The 12,935-nt window shown below is 38.3% G+C and overlaps 1 protein-coding gene across 2 annotated transcripts in view; it reads left to right on the top strand.

Moving 5' to 3' along the window:
• Positions 1-2,513: 2,513 nt before the first annotated feature.
• Positions 2,514-12,935, top strand: part of LOC139459562 (GTPase-activating protein and VPS9 domain-containing protein 1-like) — a 33,489-nt gene continuing 23,067 nt past the window's right edge. For both annotated transcript variants that reach the window (XM_071241112.1, XM_071241111.1), the window contains exons 1-3: positions 2,514-2,566; positions 5,878-7,105; positions 11,520-11,651. In XM_071241112.1, coding sequence (XP_071097213.1) covers positions 5,987-7,105; positions 11,520-11,651 — 1,251 coding nt within the window. In that variant the 5' untranslated portion in view covers positions 2,514-2,566; positions 5,878-5,986. The remainder of the gene's footprint in view (positions 2,567-5,877; positions 7,106-11,519; positions 11,652-12,935) is intronic.

The raw sequence follows: 12,935 nt of genomic DNA, 5'->3' as shown, positions 1-12,935 counted from the left end.
CGTACCAGCTTGACGTGGGAGGAAAACCCGAAGTGATGCAAGTCTTAGACGTTTACCACTTTGGTGAAACGGGCGAGCTCGGGTTTGGTGCTGACAAACCTAAAAACATAATCAGAGCAAACCGAGATTCGAACCCCCAAAAAGGGTTCCTTGGTCGTGAAGAAGTAGTTACGTGGGATAGCCTTGTGGTTCAAATATTGGCGGTCGGTCGGGTAGCCTAGTGGTTAAAGCGTTCACTCGTCACGCCGAAGACCCGGGTTCGATTCCCGACATGGGTACAATGCGTGAGGCCCATTTCTGGTGTCCCCCGCCGATATTGCTGGAATATTGCTAAAAGCGGCGTAAAACCATACTCACTCACTCACTCAAATATTGGCTCGCTACGCCGAAGACCCGGGTTCAATTCCCGACATGGGTACAATGTGTGGACCAAAGCCTTGACTGTTTTGGCGGCTGTGTGTCCTGTTTCAGCGAATGGATGCAAACAGCTGAGTTGCAAAAAGAGAACACGTTCAGGTATGATTAATTGTTAGTATGTGTAAATTTGTCTCGCAACGAAATAAGTAGGACTTCTTTACGTTATCTTACACATAAGTGTCGGATTCTGATTCGCTGAGACCAATTGTATTCATTGTTGTCAATGTACCCCGCTAACATGTAAGGTACATGCTCATGCCCCCGCCCCTCCCCGCTTGAATTGCCGAACTGTTGGCATTACATTTGCAACAAGATACCAACCACAATTTTGTATCTCGAATTAATGTATAAGACGCCACTCTCCAGATATTTACAATATTTTCCTAGTGAAATAGATCTATAATATCGCACTGCAATATATAGATTGCGAAAGTTGACGACGCGCACAGAGAGTCGGGAAATAGCTTAAGGTAATACATATGTGGATTGCGTAATATATATGACGTCATTACTTCGTGTGCACAAAACAGGTCGTCTGCTAGACTAGCCGCGAGCAGGCACTGAACAGATGCATGCCGGTATGTCTGTTGTACCCAACCTATCTGACTTATCTTCAAAACTAATAGAAAATCACGTGGATACGCGCATGTACGTGTTCTAAACCGCAACAGTCCTCATAGAACCGGTAATCCCATGAAATAGCTGGGACAACGGAACAGCGCGGCTCGTGTATACGCCTACACAGGGAATGACCAGACTGCTGTGTAAATTACTGAAATACAGAAAGATCAATGAAAGATCAATAATATAATTTTACCCTTACACCATTTTCACTAATAAACGGATTTACATAAGAGGTCAGGTTTGAAATATGTTAGGCTTTTAAGCATCACTTATTATTTAAGGAACGTTTTGTTAAATATTTGAGAGCAACCATTGTGACTTATGGTTACAGACCGAATTATATTAGACACAGCATGTCAGAGGAACGAGGAAAGGTATGTATGTAGTTCTGCTTTTTGTTTTGGTATGATAATTACGTTTAAGATACGACCTGTGTTATACGGTGTATTTCACCCAAGGGCATTCGTATTGACATTTCCGTGAGTGGCTTAAGAGAGAGTTTGTATCTGGCTACTGCACTATTTATGATTCAATCAAAGGTGAGACGTAAATAAACAAGTGCCTCTCTGTCTGTTCGTGAGGTAACGCGGATTGGCATTGAACATGCACGCCCTCTACAGTACGTCATTAGTACTGCCTACTAATAGAATACGGTACCGCACACTGATAGTGACCATCCTTACATATGCTTGCATCCTCACATGATTTATCAAAATGTTAGACATTCAGAACGAGGATATGTCACTTAAAAATAAAGAGTGGGTGAGTGGATTTGACGTCGCTTTTAGCAATATTCCAGAAATATCAAGGCGGGGGACACCAGAAATGGGCTTCACACATTGTACCTATGTGGGGAATCAAACCCAGGTCTTCAGCACGATGACCAAACGCTCATCGAGCGGAATTAGTTTAGCAAACATTTATTTTTATGAGATAGTTAGGGATTTCCTCGGCTTATTGATATATTTTCGTTGTTTAGTTCCACCGACCTTTAAGTTCTAATAACGATGCTAGATACTACGTCTATACACATAACAACAGTACTAATCCTTCAGCAGGTTTTGATTACACCCGTGATAACGTTTCCGTCTCTAAAACTGTTAACTTTATTCTAAATGTTTTTTTCTTCATCGTTGCACTGAAGCACATCTACATATGAGTACAAAATAGAAACATACAACAAGGTTCGGGAAGCTAACCTGTAAAGGGCCTCAGCGATGACTCATACGATAACAAGAGTTGTCGTTCGTGTACGTGGAGGGAGTAGTGTTAATACAGAGGTTTATATGTCCTATTTCAATACTTTTACGCTCTTGACATTTTGAACAAAATGTTTCTAAAACTATACTTAAATGTGTTTGTTGTGCTAATGAAAAACAATAGCTGTCATCGAATAAGAAACAGTTTTATATTTGCAAAACAATTTCGAAAACTGACAGCTCCATTATAAAGTTGCGCATGCGTAAAACGAAGTAAATAAGAGTCGAAAATGGACGACGAAGTCCGTAGTGTTTCAAAGTGCACTGTAAGGATTTTGTTGCTATTTTGTGGGTTACATAAACATCTACACACTATGCATGCTCTTTGCAATCTTAATAACCATGAGTCAGTTGGTTAGTTGTCAGTAATGCGCCATAATCTGACAAGTTGGCTTTGCACCTTCTGGCCATATTTCCACCCCTCCCCCTTTGGTTGTGGCGATTGTACTGTTCTATTTGTTTGTTTACAAAGTGTCAGAACGGTATTGTCGCATTCTTACTGCCTATACCATGACATTTAGTAAAGGGCAAGTTCATTACGATTATTTCTTAAGTGCTTGCTAGTTTTTCCGCGTTCCAGTGCGCAATCAAGCTGAGAAGACACAACTAATGAACTACATATATGCCTGTCGGTAATGTCGGTAATATGTGGGAGATGATATTTAAGTGGCATTATGGATAGCAAGATGGATGAGTATCAGATAATGATTTAACAATGGTTGATCCTTTTTACATTTCGCCATTAATTGAACAACTGAAGGTGACTGATCATGATGCTGTGGTGTACTGGAGACACATGGCATCAGGCAATGTACATTTTACTTTATATATGCAATGGTTGCAAATTTTGAAATCTAATGTTTTAGACATTTTGGAACTATCAGACAATGCAATCTGAAACAGTATGAAACCCTGTGGTGAATGAATGTGTAACTAGATTTAATGTTTCAACTTTTATCTGTGTTTGTGTTTCATCAGATATACTTTGTGGCTATCTGTCTGTTAATAGGATCATTATGTTGATGAATTTTAGGAAAAGAACTATAACCCTTTCATACATGGATATTCATTTTCAAAGAATTTGACGGATTAAAAGTGGGTGTTTTTTTACTTTGATACCATATCTTTTCGTTCATTTGTGATGGGACCTCCATTTGAGGTCATGTTATGTGAATCCAGAGTGACCTTTGAAGCCCAATCTTAATGAAAGATGCATAGGTACTTGAGCCAATCAGATGCCAGCTTTCTAGAACAATTTTCCTTATACCTCTATTTTGGGGACACTAATATGACTTTGATGGTACTTCCTTTTGGGTGTAGAGCGACGGAGCTCAGAAATGACAGGGTGTATGCAATATCCACAACCATATGGAGTCTAATACTGCAGATTTCATTATGTACATTCAGGAAAATTCGCTTAAGCTCTTTTTCAAGATACAGGAATTAGCTATGCAGGTCTGAATGCTGCTCTCACTCATAGTATACTCATATTGAAAATTTAGAACCCATGGCGCTGATTGGCTGATAAGTACGTTGACCTGATGTCAGTATCAAATCAGAGTAAAAGATCAGATTATAATGAGATTGTCTAAGGATTATTTGGATGCAGTGCAAGAACAATAAAGGAATTTTGTTTACACCGCAAGTACCATGTCTCATGATCTAAATATTACCAGAAACAGTCATTTGTATTTAGGTTTTAAACATGATAAAATCGAAACAAGTTAGCTGTAAAGTTTGTACAAGTTTGTCAACAATTAGAATTTTGTTACCATATGAGCATGATAAATATCAAATGTCATATCCATGTGTTGTTCATACACACAGCCTGTTGTCATGATTATGAGTACCGGGGAAATTAGTTTATATTTAGATAATTATACCAATTGGTTTGCAGAACATACTGCTTAAAGGGATAGAACTTGGCACTGACCTGCTAGCCTGTACCAACCTTTTGATATTCTGGAGGAAAGCTGAGATTTTACATGGAGATAAGATATTTTGTTCAGCTACAGCTGCAAAACTAGATATCTAAAAAAAATTAAAACTATGCACCAAAACATATTTTTGCCAAGTATAACCTTGCAACCATGTTGTTTTTGTAGCAGAGAATTCATTTTTTAACAGTCGGAAGCATAAATAATTTTGTCAAGCATTTTCTGGGACAATTTATTTTGGGGGCATTGCTACACATGTATATCTTTGCCTGTTTGGGCAAGTTGACCCTCTTGGTTTATTTCTACCCCTGATTTTCTTTCTGTTCATATTGATTCTAGCCACTTGAGTTGGCTTGTCAATTGTTTTAATTTTTGTCAGGTTACTCCTAATACAACTGTTTTTATAAGAGGGAAACTATTAAACCATTTGAAGTCTTCAAACAAGATGTTTCATTTCCTCCTACATGTATTCATATTATTTTGCAGTGAATTTGTATGAGACAAATTTCCAAAGGACATTTTTCATGATTTTAGCAAATTTTGATTGAACATGATTCTATACCAGCACCAAATTGAGAAAATCTTTAGGATTGAATAACAATCGAACAATGTCCTAGAAAATTGACTAATCTGAAATCCTGCATTGTAACACTTGATATAGCCAGGGACTGAGGTAGTTGTCCCGTCTAATCTACACATGACCTTTCATATCTGAGCAACTTCTGAAGCTATATTTTTCATACCCGACCCCCAATTTTTGTCCAATCTGTATTCAGATTAGTATGAAGTTGTGTAATATTGTAGTTCATATCTTACATGGACATAGGCTGCATAGTAGTGGTGTAATGATATGGTAATATGGTATTGATATTGTTTTACAACCTCTGTATCGCAACACATACAATACATTGTATTTAAAAAGAACCCCTTAAAAATGTAAAAACAAGTCATGAAAATAACAGACTGTTCAACAACCACCTTATGCACATTCTGTATTATTTCCCGGTCGGCTATACATAATATAACATTCACAGTGCCCTCTAGCTTATCAATCCCAGATGAATTCTCTGGTAATAAGATAAAAATTCTGCAGTAAAATTACTAAACTTCGGCTAAAATTGCACAATTCTGCTGTATCATGATTATATCACAAGAACATTTAAACATGTTAAAAGTGAGAATTTCTTTTTCAATATTGTTTATTGTAGGTTTCATATTTTGTATGTTTGAATTGCATGTTAAATATCTGGGAATTATTCGAGTGCAAAATTGACCAAGAAAGGCGATTTCTGTGACTTTTCTGCTATTCTGCGGTAAGTTACATTTTCTTCAAATCTTTCCACGATCGCGTAATCTCAATCTCAGGGCTATATGTTTCAGCCCTACAATATCCCATCGGGATATGAATTGTATCTCAGCTATAGTATTGGGATACATATCGTATCGTGAACCCACCATATCGTTACACCTCTATTCCACAGGGATGCAATTTAACCTTTACTAACCCGTACAATCATAACATATTATGGACAAGGTGCTGTTTGAATTACCATATTAGGATTGCTAATGGACCCAAGTTCCTGTTTATGTCACATTGACATGTTTTTATTCTCTAAACCGGCTTTCTGCTTTTGTTGCAGGAAAACGAACAGTAATTGACTTGATGATGGGCAACTACTGAAATGCCCTGTTAGCAGTATCAGGATTGCCTGTCAGTCTATAGAACCACCAGCACTAGCAGCAGCAGCCATGAGTGTGTTACACGACCTTCTCGAGCTGGGACAGCACCTCCGACAAGAGAGACTCTTTGTTGGCATGGAGCGAGAACAGCTTCAAAAACTGTACGAAGAAGTACGCAAAATTGGCGAAGACCTGTTTCATGCTTCGTGGATTTCAAGGCAACAAAAACTGAATCTAGACCACCTGCAGGCTATGGGCCATGATGTTCCTTCAGAGGAAATCTGCGCCAAAAATAACCAGCTTGAGAGTGTCAATTTTCAGGATAGTTATAAGGTTCTCGGACACCATGATTCGAAGTATGGCGACTTGTTTAAATACCTGCATGAAAACCCCATCCTTCTAGCCCACTGTGTCTGTACACTAGAGAAGGTGAACATCATAACCACTGGTAAAGTCATTGGTAGCATCATGTCAGCCATATACGGGAATTGTGTCGTACAAGAAGATGAGCACCATGTGTTACAGCTACTCAAGACGCTGATCGATGTTCAGCTTGGTGGTCATGACAACCCAAGAAGACTGATTAGACGAGGGAACTGTGCATTCAGCCTCATCTTCAAGCAGCTGAGTGATATGTTGTTCTCGACCCGTCTCTTTCTCACAGCCGCTCTTCATGACCCGGTTATGAGACTTTTGATGGAAGACGAATGGTTCTATGATATCGATCCAGACAAAGCTTTGGTTCGTTTTCCACCAAAAGAGAGACAGAAGAGGTTTGGTGAACCAGGCAGTGATGACTACAAATTGAAAGTTCAGAATTACCGTAAGTTTATTGTTGACAAGTTAGTGCTGTTGTGTACACGGTTCATCAACTCTATCAAGAGCAACATCCATTGCTTCCCTGCCAGCATCAGTTGGATTGTGGCACAGGTGTTCCAGACACTCACCAAGGGGAACAAACTCCCGACAGGTGAAGTGCGAGCTACGTGTGCTGATCTTATTTTTGCCCTATTTATTTGTCCGGCTATATGTGATCCTGAGCCGTATGGTATCACATCCGATGTCCCGATCAGCCACATCGCACGGCACAACCTGATGCAGATGGCCCAGATCGTCCAGGTTCTTGCCATTTCACAGTGGGATGAGATTGATCCTAAACTGCGGGACTTGTACGGAAGGTTTGAGAAGGTGAGTGTTTTATGCGGTGCCATTCACTTACTATTGTCTAGTTGCTGAAACATTTCTCTCTGATACAGAGACTGAAATATTCTGGATGATAATTTGTTTTTACATCAAATATGATTATCGATAAGTTGATAAGGAGTGTATGGGATGAACAAACAATGAAAATCCTGTCAGATCATGTCATGAACAACCCTGCCTGTGGCCATGGTGGCAGAGTCCAAGTGTCTACTATTGTATGTTGGTTTTCTTTGTTTTCCCTCAATAACGTAAGCGTCCCTTTGATTTTACGCATGCATTTTATATTGTGTTAGATACTGGTTTATTACTGTTAATGGAATGACAGGAATATACCTAGCAAGCATTTTAGAATGTACAACTGATGTGATATTTCCCGTGTCTACTATCCTCAAAATGCCCATCAAGCATGGTAGAATATGACATTTATTTCTCTCTGTCAAGACTATTCCTAAACATGCTAAATCAGCTGAAGGACCATTTCAAACAATGAAGAGGGATATATCACTGACATGGTGTAGGAAATGTGATGTATATACAACGAGCATGACAGTTATTTGCCTGTGTCTAGACTATCCCTATCAAACAATGTACTTAGTGTACATGATGTAGGCTATGTGATGTTTATACAATGAGCATGACAGTTATTTGCCTGTGTCTAGACTATCCCTATCAAACAATGTACTTAGTGTACATGATGTAGGCTATGTGATGTTTATACAACGAGCATGACAGTTATTTGCCTGTGTCTAGACTATCCCTATCAAACAATGTACTTAGTGTACATGATGTAGGCTATGTGATGTTTATACAACGAGCATGACAGTTATTTGCCTGTGTCTAGACTATCCCTATCAAACAATGTACTTAGTGTACATGGTGTAGGCTATGTGATGTATATACAATGAGCATGACAGTTATTTGCCTGTGTCTAGACTAACCCTATCAAACAATGTAGGCTATGTGATGTATATACAACTGACATGACAGTTATTTCCCTCTGTCTAGACTATCCCTATCAAACAATGTACTTAGTGTACATGGTGTAGGCTATGTGATGTTTATACAACAAGCATGACAGTTATTTGCCTGTGTCTAGACTATCCCTATCAAACAATGTAGGCTATGTGATGTATATACATCTGATATGACAGTTATTTCCCTCTGTCTAGACTATCCCTATCAAACAATGTACTTAGTGTACATGGTGTAGGCTATGTGATGTTTATACAACGAGCATGACAGTTATTTGCCAGTGTCTAGACTATCCCTATCAAACAGTGTAGGCTCTGTGATGTATATACATCTTATATGACAGTTATTTCCCTGTGTCTAGACTATCCCTATTAAACAGTGTATTTGGTGAAGGCTATGTGATGTATATACATCTGATATGACAGTTATTTGCCTGTGTCTAGACTATCCCTATCAAACAATGTAGGCTATGTGATGTATATACATCTTATATGACAGTTATTTGCCAGTGTCTAGACTATCCCTATCAAACAATGTAGGCTCGGTGATGTATATACATCTTATATGACAGTTATTTCCCTGTGTCTAGACTATCCCTATTAAACAGTGTATTTGGTGAAGGCTATGTGATATATATACATCTGATATGACAGTTATTTGCCTGTGTCTAGACTATCCCTATCAAACAATGTACTTAGTGTAGGCTATGTGATGTATATACATCTGATATGACAGTTAATTCCCTGTATATAGACCGTCCCTATCAAACAGTGTACTTGGTAAAGGCTATGTGATGTATATACATCTTATATGACAGTTATTTGCCAGTGTTTAGACTATCCCTATCAAACAATGTAGGCTATGTGATGTATATACATCTGATATGACAGTTATTTGCCAGTGTCTAGACTATCCCTATGGCTATCCCTGAAGGCTATGTGATGTATATACATCTGATATGACAGTTATTTGCCAGTGTCTAGACTATCCCTATCAAACAGTGTATTTGGTGAAGGCTATGTGATGTATATACATCTGATATGACAGTTATTTGCCAGTGTCTAGACTATCCCTATCAAACAATGTAGGCTCTGTGATGTATATACATCTGATATGACAGTTATTTGCCTGTGTCTAGATTATCCCTATCAAACAGTGTACTTGGTGAAGGCTATGTGATGTATATACATCTGATATGACAGTTATTTGCCAGTGTCTAGACTATCCCTATCAAACAATGTAGGCTATGTGATGTATATACATCTAATATGACAGTTATTTGCCAGTGTCTAGACTATCCCTATCAAACAGTGTACTTGGTGAAGGCTATGTGATGTATATACATCTGATATGACAGTTATTTGCCTGTGTCTAGACTATCCCTATCAAACAATGTAGGCTATGTGATGTATATACATCTTATATGACAGTTATTTGCCTGTGTCTAGATTATCCCTATCAAACAGTGTACTTGGTGAAGGCTATGTGATGTATATACATCTGATATGACAGTTATTTGCCTGTGTCTAGACTATCCCTATCAAACAATGTAGGCTATGTGATGTATATACATCTAATATGACAGTTGTTTGCCAGTGTCTAGACTATCCCTATCAAACAATGTAGGCTATGTGATGTATATACATCTGATATGACAGTTATTTGCCAGTGTCTAGACTATCCCTATCAAACAATGTAGGCTCTGTGATGTATATACATCTGATATGACAGTTATTTGCCAGTGTCTAGACTATCCCTATCAAACAGTGTATTTGGTGAAGGCTATGTGATGTATATACATCTGATATGACAGTTATTTGCCAGTGTCTAGACTATCCCTATCAAACAATGTAGGCTATGTGATGTATATACATCTGATATGACAGTTATTTGCCTGTGTCTAGATTATCCCTATCAAACAGTGTACTTTGTGAAGGCTATGTGATGTATATACATCTGATATGACAGTTATTTGCCTGTGTCTAGACTATCCCTATCAAACAATGTAGGCTATGTGATGTATATACATCTAATATGACAGTTATTTGCCAGTGTCTAGACTATCCCTATCAAACAGTGTACTTGGTGAAGGCTATGTGATGTATATACATCTGATATGACAGTTATTTGCCAGTGTCTAGACTATCCCTATCAAACAATGTAGGCTATGTGATGTATATACATCTGATATGACAGTTATTTGCCTGTGTCTAGATTATCCCTATCAAACAGTGTACTTGGTGAAGGCTATGTGATGTATATACATCTGATATGACAGTTATTTGCCTGTGTCTAGACTATCCCTATCAAACAATGTAGGCTATGTGATGTATATACATCTAATATGACAGTTATTTGCCAGTGTCTAGACTATTCCTATCAAACAGTGTACTTGGTGAAGGCTATGTGATGTATATACATCTGATATGACAGTTATTTGCCAGTGTCTAGACTATCCCTATCAAACAATGTAGGCTATGTGATGTATATACATCTAATATGACAGTTATTTGCCAGTGTCTAGACTATCCCTATCAAACAGTGTACTTGGTGAAGGCGATGTGATGTATATACATCTGATATGACAGTTATTTGCCTGTGTCTAGACTATCCCTATCAAACAATGTAGGCTATGTGATGTATATACATCTGATATGACAGTTATTTGCCAGTGTCTAGACTATCCCTATCAAACAGTGTACTTGGTGAAGGCTATGTGATGTATATACATCTGATATGACAGTTATTTGCCTGTGTCTAGACTATCCCTATCAAACAATGTAGGCTATGTGATGTATATATATCTGATATGACAGTTATTTGCCAGTGTCTAGACTATCCCTATCAAACAATGTAGGCTCTGTTATGTATATACATCTGATATGACAGTTATTTGCCAGTGTCTAGACTATTCCAATCAAACAATGTAGGCTATGTGATGTATATACATCATGATCTGATATGACAGTTATTTGCCAGTGTCTAGACTATCCCTATCAAACAATGTAGGCTATGTGATGTATATACAACTGACATGACAGTTATTTCCCTGTGTCTAGACTATCCCTATCAAACAGTTTAGGCTATGTGATGTATATACAACTGACATGACAGTTATTTGCCTGTATCTAGACTACCCCTATCAAACCATGTACTTAGTGTAGACTATGTGACGTATATACAACTGATATTACAGTTAATTCCCTGTATATAGACGATCCCTATCAAACAGTGTACTTGGTAAAGGCTATGTGATGTATATACATCTGATATGACAGTTATTTGCCTGTGTCTAGACTATTCTATCAAACAGTGTACTTGGTGAAGGCTATGTGATGTATGTACATCTGATATGACAGTTATTTGCCTGTATCTAGACGATCCCTATCAAATGTGTTTAAAACTGATGTGACATTCACTTCTGTAGGGGTGCATGTCCTCCTTCCTGGACTGCCTGGTGGAGGGAGTGGGGGACGAGGTTCCCATCATGGGGAGCAGTCAGTTCCAGAACGCCGCCCGCTCCACCGTGCTCCTCACACATGCCCAGCTGAACATCCTGGTAAGAGAATGACTGCCTGCTTGTGTACGATTTGTTAGATTGTTTTGTGTTTATCGTTTTTATTTTGTGCATTTTATTCTCCAAGCCCAAACTTGGCTTTTTGCTTAAATATTTGGTACATTCTTGTGTTAACATGTACACTTTTATAGCTGAGCTTTCTTGACTGAACAGAATGTAACTAGACTCAACTAGTGTTAAGGTACACACTTTTACTAGACCCATCTTCCCGAGGCAAGGGAGTTAACTGACTAAAGTCCGGTTTCCACCCTTGCCAAATTAAGCTGGAATTTCGTGGCTCGATCATACTGCCAGTAGTGGAGATTACATGTTATGTCCCATCTATGTCCCTCCAAGTGATCTATCAAATTCCACCACTCATTTTGCTTGCATTTGCTTCAAACAATGTTCAAGACAATCTGATCGATAATCAAGATCTTTATTGTAATAAATTGGGTCTTACCTGGCGAGGTGCATCAAATCATCTGAGCACCTGGATTAAAGACATGAAAATATTTGGACAATATCTATTGCTGCCCAGTTGACAGTACACATGCTCTGCAAATCCTGCAATAAATCAAAATCTGGATGGCAATCGCCATGTTGTTCATGAACCGAATGTCGATATCATTATGTGATTTTGATTGGTCTATGCATAGACTCATTAGTCCAGCCAATATACAACTCCATAATTTCAGTCTATTTCGGTAAGGGTGGAAACTGGACTGATTTCGTCAGTTAACTCTTTGCCCTTGGGAAGATGACAAGACCGAACAACATGTGACTAGACTCAGACCTCGGGCTAGTGTTAAGATACACACTTTTATTAGCTTAGCTTGCTGGACTGAAATGAATGTTACTAGACTCAGACATCAGACTTGTGTTTAAAGTTGCAGACTGCTCTGCACATTGTCATGGTTATGACCTGTTGGAGGTGACTAAATTTGATTGGGCAGTCAGGCTGAGCGGCTTGGTTGATTTGAATTTATTAAAGTTGCATTTTATATATCATCTGTATCATTTGTTGGTTATTGATGACTATACCATGTATACTGAATTTGAAAAAAAGTCAGTTGTAAATTTGGTATCAAGAATAATGCAAAGACCAGAAACATTGTGATTGGTCTTATTACAGTCAGACCAGGCAAAGGTTTCATATTTTTATGTTTCTTGACTTATCAAGTTTAGGCCTTTATGGTTGATACATATTCCAAGTTGTAATTTGGTTATTTTTAAGTATTGGAACACTGAATTGAGTTTAAGACAACCAGGAATTCAACATGTCTG

The sequence above is a fragment of the Haliotis cracherodii genome, unplaced genomic scaffold (assembly GCF_022045235.1).
Source record: "Haliotis cracherodii isolate W230 unplaced genomic scaffold, xgHalCrac1.p SCAF_13, whole genome shotgun sequence".
Classification (NCBI taxonomy): Eukaryota; Metazoa; Mollusca; class Gastropoda; order Lepetellida; family Haliotidae; genus Haliotis; species Haliotis cracherodii.
The sequence above is the reverse complement of the archived record's forward strand: the minus strand, read 5'-3'. Positions and strand labels throughout refer to the sequence as shown.